Genomic DNA, 12,811 nt, shown 5'->3' with positions numbered 1-12,811 from the left:
GTCACGCCCCAGCAGCCCACCACTGGCAAGCAGAAATTGATCGAATAGTCGCTAATAATGGTCACGATATACAAATCGATGAGTCACGTGAACTGTATGCAAATTATACATGTTAGCTGAGTGGACTTTAAACACAATGAACCAGACAATACAAAGGAGGCCAAATATGCCGAGATAGCAGGCATTTATCACAATGCAATCTGATTAGAGCACTTGATTTAAATATATTCGACAACAAAAAAGTGGGGAATCGATTTTCTCTCGGGGTTAGTGAACGTCTCATCTCCCTCTATTGCATGATTGACACTTCCTGGCCAGGCTTTTTGGTTTTATCCCTCGGATCTGATACCCCCTTTGGGCGCTGGCACAGCCCAACTGAGTGAACGCAGGGGCCTTCAAGGTTCAGGTGGTTTGCCACTGCCGAGTCGGAACGAAACCAAAATACACTGGTCTCGCAAAGACAATGAATCTGGGATGGGTTTATAAGCAGGGCCAGGGGCAGGACTAAGAATGCATTTTTGTGTTTAGTTTGTTGTCTTTCCTCCACATGCTCCAATTGGCATGCGGTTGGCTACGTACGGTGCGAAAGAAGTTCAACATACGTGCATCCACACGAGAGTCATCCCACTTATTGGGTTGTGACATTCGTCGGTCCACGATGAGAGCCACAGTATCACCGTATCATCTACACGCGCCCCCTACTCCCGATGTTGGCGGTGCTGTCATACGCACGTACGTATGCACACACGTACGTACGTACAACGAATGTCATTCCCGCACCGTGCGTAGCCAACTGTGCCAAAGGGAGGTGCGGGACGAACGACATTACGTTCTCGGCAGCCCCAGCTCGTCCGGCGGGTCGCTCCCCCGTCTCCAGCAGCGCCACGCCTCATCCTCCCCCGCCGCCCACAGTTCTCTGACCCGCCCCGCCTCCTGAGCGACGAACGCGCCGACGCGACGCGCCCGGCCGCCCGCCGGGCCGCCGCTCGCCATCGTGCGTGCGTCGCGCTCCGCCAGCACCGCCGACTGCGCCAGGCGGGCGGCCACCAGGATGAAGAGGGCCCCGCGCTCGGCTGCCGTCAGTGGGGCCCCCGCTTCCTGCTCGAACGCCGCCAGGAAGACGCCGGCCGCGCGCAGGGCCTGCCGGAGGTTTGGGTGGCGCGCCGACGCAACCACGTCGGCCATCGCGACGGCCGCGTCGAGGACCAGCGGCCCCGCGCACGCGTCGCTGAAGTCGAGGATTCCGCACAGCTCCCAGCCACCAGCGCCATCACCGCCGGCGCAGGGTTTGGGGCGCACCAGCAGGTTCTGGTCGTGAAAGTCGCTGTGGTTGATCGCTGCGTGGGTCAGGAAGGGAAGGATGACCAGATGCCAGCGGTTATTAACTTGGCTTGACAGTCGATAATCGTAGTATCAGCGTTAACTGGGCATGACAGTCAATGATGGTGGCAGCGTTAACCACACTTGACTGTCGATGATGGTAGCAGCATTAACAACATTGGCAGTTGATGATGGTAGCAGTGCTAACCAGGCTTGGTAGTCAATCATGGTAGCAGTGTTAACTACCCTTGACATTCAATGATGGTAGCAGTTTTAACTTGGCTTGACAGTCAATGATGGTAGTAGAAGTGTTAACTAGGCTGGACTAAAGCTTGCACATAAAATGTAAACACGTTGCATACAGCGCGTTCGATTGACCACCGAAGCCACTAGTGGCTGCTACATTTAGCACTGTTAAAACGAGTGATGATGATCATGCTGATGTTAGACATTCGAGAGGGTCATTTGTTTAGTGTTGTTCTTCCCTCGCATCCCCGATTAAGGCAGTTGGCTAAGTATGGTGCAAAGGAAGTGCAACATAAAACAAAACAATAAACACTAAAGAGAAATCATGCTTGTGCATAGATTCCAGCACATGAGGGGGTACGTAGCCAGCACCACGCCCAGCCATCTTTGTCTCCCCCGTGCTGATGTTATTAGACACTGCACCAGGTATTCATGTAAGGCTGAGTCGATCTAGAGGAGGCCTAGGACCGTTCAGATAATCGTCACTGGAGTTGGCCGTGAGCGGAAATCGAACTCGGGTCACGGGGTTTGTAGTGCAGCGCGCTAACCGCTACGCTACTGCTCCACACACACAGAGACAAAGATCCCCCTATAGCCTTAACAGACTGTTGGGGCAAGTGCTATTAGCGAGCACCTATGAAGGCCAGAACGGCACATGAGAGAGTGTGTGCCCAGCACCACGCCCAGCCGCCTTTGTCTCCCCAGTGACCATGTTTTTACGCACTGCACCAGGTAGTCATTTGAGGTTGAGTCGACCTAGGGGAGGCCCAGGACCGGTTCAGATGATTGTCACTTGTGTTGGTGGCCTTGAGCAGGAATCGAACGCGGATCACCAGGTTCATAGCGCAGCGAGCTAACCGCTACACTACCACTCCCCACACAGACACACAACAACAACAGTCGCAATTCGCCACAAAGTGGCGGTGACGTCACCACGACGCTTGTGCTAGGCTGTGTGCACGTTGAAGCCACGTGAAGTGTCGAACGCTCGCTGGCAGGAGGTCACGGGACAGACCCAGGTGCCATGGGTCGACTGACTGAGATGAATGGCTGATGCACCACCTGTACCCCCTACTGTGCTAACTTGCTGTGCTTTAGCCACCCAGCGCTCCGCTCGTTGCTGTGAGCATCGCTCCTCTGCCCTCCGTTGTTGGAGGGCGAATGCCTCCAACTGCCCAGTAGCGTCCTTCACGAGCCTCCTCCACACAGGCCGATCTTGACACCGCTGGTACCAGTCATCGGCAAGTCCACTCAGCTCCACATCCTCCTGTACCACATCACTCCATCTCTTCTCTAGCCCGTGCCACGTCCGTTTAGCCACCTATATCCGGCCGAACAAAAGCTGTTTAGGCATGCGGTGGCTGGGCATGCAGGCTACATGACCCAGCCAACACTGCCTTGCCTGCTGGAGGAGCTCACCGATGGGACTTTGTCCAGATCTTTCAAGGATTTGTGATCCAGCCTGGTCAAACCCAGGATGGATCATAGGCAGGCCAGCCTATTTTTTCTAACTGGCGAAGATGTTCTATTAGGGAGGTCCACCGTGGCCGAGAAGACCTGAAGCTTCGTGCGGAACGACAGACCAGATAGCTTCCACACAGCGTTACACAACCGATGAAAATATAATGCTGCTCGACTGATTCGGAGTGAGACCTCTGCTGTCAAACTGGAGTCAGTCATGAGCATACTGCCCAGGTATGGGAAACTCTCCACTCTCTGCACAACTGCCCCATCACCAATTTAGAGTTGTGGGGGTGGAGTGTCCGATGGAACAAAATACCCAGGCAGGTGCTTAGTTTTGGTGGGGCTGATGGTAAGGCCCCACCTCTTAGTGGCAAACTTCAGGTTCAGCAGCAGCGCCTCCAACTCCTACTCTGAGTGAGCAGCGATTACCAGATCATCAGCATACATAACGTGGTTGACCAATAGGGAACCATCCCTTGACCGCACCCGGGCATCGATCAGCCTCACATTGTATCTGTACCAAATGGAAATTCCTCTGGTACCGCCCTTTCCTGAAACCGCATTGGGGCTTCGCAAGCCTCTCTTCAGCGTACCTGGGAAGGCGATGGTGAATAATCCTTGCAAGGACATTTCTGGCACACTGAGGAGTGAGATGCCCCTGTAGTTGTTACAGTCTGGGTGGTCCCCCTTCTTAAAGAGGGGGACCACCAGGGCATCCTTCCAATCCTGCAGAACGTGTCCCAGTGGTCCACTGTTGTTATGATATCATGTAGGGCAGTCTGTGCACAAACTCCACCCTCCCTCAGCATTTCGCTTGGAAGTTCATCTCTGCCAGGTGCCTTTCCTGGTCTTACACTCTGGATCGCCTTCAGTACTTCCTCAACAGATGGCACCTCAGCAAGCCACTCACAGGAGGTGACTTCTTCCAATATTTGAGACACCGCAACCTCAGCAGGATCATCCCCACTTTGTCCCACGATGTTTTCCAGGTTGAGGGATTTCCCCTCCACCAGGACCTCACAGAAATGCTCAGCAAATCTGCAATACTGTTCCTGGAGGTCAGAGATTTGATCAACATTCTTTCCCCTAATGATGGTAATAGGTGTGGTGCTGCAGGTTACTTTTTTGATGGAGTTAAATAAAGTTTTGTGATCGCGGGTCATTGGGGCAGACTCCATCTGCTCAGCAACCCGCAACCACCACCTATCCTTGCAGCGCCTCACGGCTCTCCGAACCTCCGAGCGAAGGCTGTGGTAAGCCTCCTCCTTCTCTGACGTGGGATGCTGTAGATGATGAGAGTGGGCCTGTCATTTTTCTCAGCCAGCCTGAACACCTCCGTCAGCCAGGGTTTCTGGGGAGGTCTGGACCATGTACCCAAAGCAGCCATTGCAGCTGCATGAGCCACAGTCCTAATCCTCACCCATTTCCTCTCGACAACTGGAGGATGTTCTAAACCTCACCCATTTCCTCTCGACATCTGGAGGAGTGGGGGATGATGCCAACCCCAGCCGCAAGCGATGATGAAATTCTCGCTTGCAACTTTCATCAGCTAGCGGAGACCAGGCCAATTTGGATTTGAATGGGGTCCTGGGTGTACACCCACTACCAGAGTGTAAGAATGGCAGGTGCATCGTACAGATGACAAGTCGATGCAGTGGGCAAATCAGCTCCACGGTAGGTCCTGGTGTCAAGGACATTGGCCCACATCCGCTGTTCTGTCACTATGTAGTCCAACAGATGTTCTTGCTTGGACCCGGCATGCATCCATGATATTGTGTGGATGCGCTGATGCCGGACCAGCGTGTTGGTAATAAAAACCCATGGGCTGCACAAAAATCTAGCAGCCTCCTACCATTGTTATTGAGCTGATCTGGCCCATGCCTTCCAATCAATCCAGACCAGGTGCCAGAATCATGACCAACTCAGGCATTGAAGTCGCCCAACAAGATGACTCGATCCCGAGGCGCCACTTTAGCTAGCACCTGTGACAGGAGGTAATAGAAGGCATCTGACTCATTGGCCTTGCCTGCATCCCTCCACAGATGTTCGTCTTCGGTGGGGGCATAAGAAACCACGACCACCACTCCTCGCCTCCGGATGATGGGAAGGCGAGCCCAAAGTAGCCTGGGGCTTACCGCTTCCCACACCTCACCGCCACACTCCCACACCCCCTTCATTATTTTGTTCAGAAGAAGATCCACTCCCTGTTGTTTGGCAATCTCCTGCCCCAAGTAGAGGACCGTCCACCTCTCATCATGGTAGGAGCCAGAGCTGGTCCACCGGACCTCATGAATACCACAGAAATCCAGGCGGTACCTGTCCAGCTCCCGAGAGAGGAGTGGCAGCCTCTCCTCCGTAGTGAACGTTCGAACATTCCACGTGGCCACCAGCAGCGGTTTTTTGTTGTTTCTGGAGGAGCCCCGAAGGTAAGGATTCAGTCTCCTGGCTCCGCCAAATGGGGTTTGGCCAGGAGACGTCATAGACGCCTTTCTCCCCGGGGCCTCCGACACAAGCTTAGACGTGGTTTTATGGTAATTAATTGAAGGTGGAGGTATTACCAGCCTTGCACCCGTCCAGAGCCCCCATTTGGCCGCTGTGGTGGTTACAAACGCCATGAGGGGAATGGCCGAATTAAGTTGTCCCTCCCCCCCACGACACTGCTCACCACAGCGTTGCCGTCCAGGACCAACGAGGAGGTAGGGGGTTGTTTTTGCCGGATCACAGACACACAAAAGACAAAGACACAGATGTACACACACGTACTCTACAAGACAGGGGGAGAGGACGCAGACGCAACACAGAGTGGTCGCGTGTCACTCACAGGGCCGAAAGTGTCGCAGGTTGGGTAGCACACGCTCGCGGAACTGGCGCACCACGTCAGCAAGCGTGGCACGCAGGGAGACGTCCTCCACCTCGTCCACGAACGGGGCGATGAGGTGGGCCTGCCGGAGGCCCCACCGCCCGTCCGAGTGGAGCGCCGCCCGGCACGGCTCGTGGAACTCCTGCGAGAGACAACGTGGCATCGTCGCACGTAGTCGTCAACATCAGAATCGTCGACGGCATCGTTATCATCAATGATATGGTCATCAACGGCATCGTTATCATCAATTATATGGTCATCATCATCACAATTATCATTTTCAACATCAATCTTGATTCGAAGCTTTCGTGACTGCAGGAATCCATACTCTTTGGTTCTTTCGGTAAAGTCACGTAGGTAGAAAAATAAAACTAAATAAAAATAACATATCACGACGTTTCGATCGCAACACAAGCGGTCGTCCTCAGGCGGAAGAAAATAATCCAGCCTGAGGACGACCGCTTGTGTTGCGACCAAAACGTCGTGATATATTATTTTTATTTTGTTTTCTTTTTCTACCTAAGTGACTTTACCGAAAGAACCAAAGAGTTGTTTTCGTCTAAACATCGTCATCGCCATCGTCATCATCAACGTTTGATTCACCAACAGCATCGTTGTCATCAATGACATGACCATCATCATCAACAATGACATTTTCATTGTCATTTTCAACATCGTCATCGTCGTCATCAACATCCGAATCATCAGCAACATCGTATCATCAGTAACATGCTCGTCATCATCATCACAATGATCGTTTTCAACATCACCATTGTCATCGTCGTCATCATCAATGTCCAAATTGTCAACAGGCTGGACTAAAGCTTGAAAATTAAATAAAAAAGACATTGTATATAGTGTGTTCGCTTGACCATTCGGCAGGAGAGATATCACGGCTGATGATGATAGTTAATTAAGATCTAAACTAAACATTTAAATTTTCTATTTTACCAGGTATGGCCCATTGAGCTATACAGCCCTTTTTCAGATGTGACCTGGACACAAATGATACCTCAACGAAGTAGCTTACCATGTGGAAATTGATAGAAGCAGCCAAAGCCTCTAAGCGCGTGATATTGATTCTAAATGTGGAGGGAAAAACCGGAGGACCTGGAGATAAATCCACGTGACCACGGGGTGAGAGACACGCAAACTCCAAATATACAACAGTCGTCAGGTTCGGGATCGAACCCACAACCTCCTCCATACCAGGCGAGGCAGTCAACATCTCCTCGCCACCGCGGCGCATTGCACTGCGCCGTACCTCGTGCAGCGTGCGGTTCATGCGGGCGAGCGTGCGTCCCATCTGCCGGAGCAGATCGTCGCCGGGTTCCACCTCCTCCAGCAACGTCCCCGGCAGGAAGGTGAAGAGACGCACGATGAAGCGTGACTCCGATCCGTCGCCGTCTGCTCGCACACACGACGACACGGCCCACCGTGCAAGGGATGATCCGGCGCTCGTCGATTCGCCCCGGTCACCCGCTCACCAGCTTGTCCGTGACGTAATTTGCACGAGTAGTCCGTCGTTGCGTGCTGGTGCCGTGGCCAAAATTTAACACGTTTAAAAAAATGTCACCGCGAATGACTCGCGTGGGACTATCCTGACATAGCAATCATTGTCATAAGACTCAGGTGAGGCTTTGCTAGATAAGCTAAATAATAATAACGAAGACAATAAGAATAAGCACTACCGGTCCCCACTCACGGACAAAACACCTGCTTTTGATCATCATTATCGGTGAGTGCAGTATTTATTCAGTATTTATACTCCTATTTGTCTAGGGATGATTTCGTATTGGGTTTTTACGTGTTTATTTCAATTATTTGGTTTTTATTTTGTGGCATACAGCACGGTACTGGTTTCAATTGTGATTTTTGGTTATCATACACCCAACCCCATGACTTAATAACAACAACACACCCACACCGTCACCATCACCGTGGACCCAACTGCTCAGCCGGCATCGTCTCACCCAGCGTCTCCATCGCCATGAGCCGCCCGTCCGCGGCGGGCACGACCGCCGGCACGGGGAACCCGCGCTCGCCCAGGAAACGCACGGCTTCCGTCTGCGCCTGTAGGAGGCCGGCGCGGTGCCGGCTGTCGGCTGAGTTGGTCACCTTCAGCACGTAGCCGTGGGGACACACGACGGACGGCGACGACGACGAGGAGGCGGAAGGTTCAGGGACCGCGTGGCCTCGTGCCTCCACGTGGAAGTTCTGGTCGTCGTAGCTGCCCAGCTCGGTGACGGTGGTGGCATTGATGCCGTACAGCCTCTCCACCAGCTCCCTCACCTTGTCCGGCGAGACGTTGGGTCTCACCAGCTCCTCCTCCTCCACCTCCTCTTCATCACCTTGCTCGTCCCTGCCCAACATCCTCTCTCCCCTCTCTGCCTGGTCCCTATTTCTCCCTGCTTCTCTCCCTGTCCCCTTGTTTCTCTCTCTCTCTATCCCACCAAACTCTTCTGCCCCCCTCTCTCCCCCCTCTCTCTGTGTATTTACGTTGATCTATCCCTTTCGTCTACAGATCTCTCTTTTTGTGTGCATGAACGCTGAACTTCTTTCACACCGTACGTAGCCAACCGTGCTAATCGGAGGCGCGGGGGAAGGACAACAAACTAAACACACGCATCAGTTCTAAAGACATTAGTTTTCTCTCTGTGGTTGTGATCCCTCTCTCGGTCTCTCTGAACTTCTGCCCACTTCTGCGTCTCTCAATGTCTTTGTCACACTTCCTGCCTCTCCACTTTCTCTCTCCCTTTCTCCTTTAACTTCTCTTTTTCTACAGCTCTGTCCCGATTGCAGTCTGTCTACCTTCCTATTGGTCTCTCAATGCGTCTGCTGTGCATCTCTCTGTCCCTGTGTCTGTCTGCGTGTGTTGTTCTGGGGAGCGGTGGTGTCGCGGTCAGCGCTGCGCTACGAACCCGGCGACCTGAGTTCGATTCCCGCTCACGGCCAACGCCGGTGACGATGATCTGAATCGGCTCTGGACCTCCCCTAGGTCGACTCAGTCTCAAATGAGTACCTGGTGCGGTGTGTAAATATCGCCACTAGGGAGACAAAGGTGGCCGGGGCGTGGTGCTGGTCACCCACCCCCTTGTGTGCCGTGTTGGCCTTCTTAGTTGCTCGCTAACAGCACCAGCTCCGACAGTCTGTTACAGGCTAGACGGGGCGATCTGTTTTTTTTCTTTGTCGTTCTGCCCACGCCTCTCTGTTCAGACCCCCGATTCCCCGGGGCTCTCCGCTCCGGCGGAGGCGTGACGCGGGCGGCACGCGGGGAACAAGGAGGCAGGGAGAGACGCTGGTAAGCGCGGGGTCCCTCCACACACCTGTGACACAACCGGCGCAAGCGGCCGGGGTTAGCGCTTGGGCCGTGGCCTGCAGCGTTGGCGGATCGCGCAGAGATTGCCTTCCGCGCAGTTGGCAGTGCGGCAAGTAGGTTATCGACTTAACAGCACGTACAAACCTCCTCTTAGTTTTCATACTTTGATACGGACAAACATGTTTCCCATGATGTAGCTGCTCAACTCGAGCTATGAATGCTCTGACATGTGTGGCATTGTCCTTGTGCTGCTCGCCTTTTGGCGCTGTCCTCTGGTCTGACACTGGTAGTAGTGAGACAAGGACACAAAGAAGGCCGCTGTCTCTGGTGTAGACCAATCAGTTTCAAAGACAATGCCCGTAGATTATCAGAGCCGTGTTTGTTTGCATGTTCACCACAAGAAGAATGTGTGGTTAATGCAGTGCTTTGATTCCTTGCAAAAGGTTTAATCTATTTGGTGTGTGTACATCTTCACACTACTCCTGTTTATTGCCAGAAAGGGTCACACACCCATGCTTCGTCTGCATACTTTGTACTTTGCTGTTGTGGTGTTGGTGACCCAGAGGTCAATCTCGCACCTGCCGTCACTCTGAATGAATGTTAAACCAATCCACCACACAGTTACTTGAGTGAGATTATTAGAATCTCTCCACGGTGGCTAGATGTTAACTACCTCGCCAGGTATACAGGAGGTCGTGGGTTTGATCCCTACCCCTGACGATGCCTGCTGTATATTTGGAGTTGGCGGTGTCTGCATGGATTTCCCTCCACATTTAGAATCAATATCACGCGTTTAGAGCATTTGGCTGCTGCTATAAATGTGGGCGTTGTAATGATAATGATAAGCCGCCACTTCGTTGAGCTATCATTTGTGATGGCCAGGTCGCTTCTGAAAAGAGCTACAGAGCTCAGTGGGCCTCACCTGGTTAAGTAAAATTAGTTGAGTTCAGTTGAGAATTAACTACCCACCTAAGCATGCACTCACCTACCCACACACCGACCCACGAACCCAGCCACCCACGCACCCAGCCACCTACGCACCCAGCCACCCACGCACCCAGCCACCCACGCACCCAGCCACCCCCGTACCCAGCCACCCACGTACCCAGCCACCCACGCACCCAGCCAACCACGCACCCAGCCACCCCCGTACCCAGCCACCCACGTACCCAGCCACCCCCGTACCCAGCCACCCACGCACCCAGCCACCCACGCACCCAGCCACCCACGCACCCAGCCACCCACGCACCCAGTCACCCACGCACCCACGCACCCAGTCACCCACGCACCCAGCCACCCACGCACCCAGCCACCCACGCACCCAGCCACCCACGCACCCAGCCACCCACGCACCCAGTCACCCACGCACCCAGTCACCCACGCACCCAGCCACCCACGCACCCAGCCACCCACGCACCCAGCCACCCACGAACCCAACCACCCACGCACCCAGCCACCCACGCACCCAGCCACCCAGCCACCCACGCACCCAGCCACCCACGTACCCAGCCACCCAGCCACCCACGCACCCAGTCACCCAGCCACCCACGCACCCAGCCACCCACGCACCCAGTCACCCACGAACCCAGCCACCCACGCACCCAGCCACCCACGTACCCAGCCACCCACCTCGCACGAGAGGTCACCACGAACCAAATCTTCACTCCGGAAGAGACAACAGCAGGCTGTGGTCAGCCAGACTCCGGTGATGCCGGACTGTCCCTAACAATGTTGAAGTTGATTCCAAACGAGACGACAACTTTTAATTATCGTACAGGAAGCGAGTCACGTTGCCCTAATGACCGTGGACGAACGAGCCGAGTCATCAGTTTAATTGGTTTAAAAACATCGCGCGGATAGACCTGCGATTTGGAGTCGACTCCACTTCGATTCCGATTTCAAATTTGTGAATCGATAATGAAGGCGGTGGTGGGGGGGGATTGGAGTCAACCCCACTTCAATTCTGGAATCGATTCTCTCCCCCCACCGCCCCACGCTCGATGGGACACCGCGGGATCGCGCTCTGTTCCGGCAGCAGCTCACGCGGCCTGGCGAGCCACGTGAGCTGCTGCTGCTGCTGCTGGAGCTACTGCCGCTGCTGCTGCCGCTGCTGCTGCCGCTGCAGCTACTGCTGCTGCTGGAGCTACTGCTGCTGCTGGAGCTACTGCTGCTGCTGCTGGAGCTACTGCTGCTGCTGCTGGAGCTACTGCTGCTGCTGCTGGAGCTACTGCTGCTGCTGCTGGAGCTACTTCTGCTGCTGCCTCTACTGCTGCTGCTACCACTACTACTGCTGATACTACTACTGCTGTTACTGCCGCTACCGCTGCTGTCTCTATTGCTGCTGCTACTACTATTGCTGCTACTACTATTGCTGCTACTACTATTGCTGCTACTACTACTGCTGCCGCTACTGCTGCTACCGCTACTACTACTGCCGCTACTACTACTGCAGCTGCTACTACTACTGCAGCTGCTACTACTACAGCTGCTCCTACTACTGCTGCCGCTGCTGCTCTGCATTAACAAATGTAACTTCAAGGGCGCGCGCCCCAAAATTTCGGCTACAAGAATCTCTCTCGAGCTCTCAGCGAGCGCCCTCTGGCGGAGAGAGAGGGAGCAGCAGCGCGAGGTTGTTCCAGATGTCCTGTGACCACTGCCGTGGATTATTCTCCGAAACGTCTAAAGACTTTCGGCAAGTCGGGGTTGCTGTGAAACGGAAATAATTGGTGGGGGGGGGGGGTCACAATACATCTGGACCGCACTATACAATACTTGACAAAGATCCCCCATGTAGTCTTGACAGACTTGGGGCAAGTGCTGTTAGCGAGCACTACCTAAGAAGGGTCGTGCTAGTACCACGTGCCAGTGGTGTGTATGGGATCGTGCTAGTACCACGTGCCAGTGCTGTGTATGGGGTCGTGCTAGTACCACGTGCCAGTGGTGTGTATGGGGTCGTGCTAGTACCACGTGACAGTGGTGTGTATGGGATCGTGCTAGTACCATGTGCCAGTGGTGTGTTAGGGGTCGTGCTAGTACCACGTACAAGTGGTGTGTATGGGGTCGTGCTAGTACCACGTGACAGTGGTGTGTTAGGGGTCGTGCTAGTACCACGTGACAGTGGTGTGTTAGGGGTCGTCCCAGTACCACGTGCCAGTGGTGTGGTAGGGGTCGTGCTAGTACCACGTGCCAGTGGTGTGTATGGGGTCGTGCTAGTACCACGTGCCAGTGGTATGTATGGGATCGTGCTAGTACCACGTGCCAGTAGTGTGTATGGGATCGTGCTAGTACCACGTGCCAGTGTGTATGGGGTCGTGCTAGTACCACGTGCCAGTGGTGTATATGGGGTCGTGCTAGTACCACGTGCCAATGGTGTGTATGGGATCGTGCCAGTACCACGTGCCAGTGGTATGTATGGGATCGTGCTAGTACCACGTGCCAGTGGTGTGGTAGGGGTCCTGCTAGTACCACGTGACAGTGGTGTGTATGGGGTCGTGCCAGTACCACGTGACAGTGGTGTGTTAGGGGTCATGCTAGTAACACGTGCCAGTGGTGTGTATGGGGTCGTGCTAGTACCACGTGCCAGTGGTGTGTATGGGGTCGTG

The 12,811-nt window shown here is 54.2% G+C and overlaps 1 protein-coding gene across 1 annotated transcript; it reads right to left on the bottom strand.

Moving 5' to 3' along the window:
• Positions 1-160: 160 nt before the first annotated feature.
• Positions 161-11,307, bottom strand: LOC116956086 (hydroxylysine kinase-like). Its single transcript, XM_076053971.1, has 5 exons — positions 10,839-11,307; positions 7,864-9,216; positions 7,155-7,297; positions 5,852-6,032; positions 161-1,337 (listed from the first exon to the last, which is right to left on the bottom strand). The coding sequence occupies exons 2-5, from the start codon at positions 8,261-8,263 to the stop codon at positions 826-828; spliced, it is 1,236 nt and encodes a 411-aa protein (XP_075910086.1). The 5' UTR covers positions 8,264-9,216; positions 10,839-11,307; the 3' UTR covers positions 161-825.
• Positions 11,308-12,811: the final 1,504 nt, after the last annotated feature.

Source organism: Petromyzon marinus, chromosome 63, assembly GCF_048934315.1.
Source record: "Petromyzon marinus isolate PM22_M1 ecotype Great Lakes invasive population chromosome 63, UKy_Petmar_22M1.pri1.0, whole genome shotgun sequence".
Classification (NCBI taxonomy): Eukaryota; Metazoa; Chordata; class Hyperoartia; order Petromyzontiformes; family Petromyzontidae; genus Petromyzon; species Petromyzon marinus.
The sequence above is the reverse complement of the archived record's forward strand: the minus strand, read 5'-3'. Positions and strand labels throughout refer to the sequence as shown.

Coding starts and splice junctions, on each gene's coding strand:
- LOC116956086 (XM_076053971.1), bottom strand. CDS start 8,263: ATGTTGGGCAGGGACGAGCAAGGTGATGAAGAGGAGGTGGAGGAGGAG. Junction 6,033..7,154: donor TGAACCGCACGCTGCACGAG/GTACGGCGCAGT, acceptor TGTCTCTCGCAG/GAGTTCCACGAGCCGTGCCG. Junction 1,338..5,851: donor CCTGCGACACTTTCGGCCCT/GTGAGTGACACG, acceptor TGACCCACGCAG/CGATCAACCACAGCGACTTT.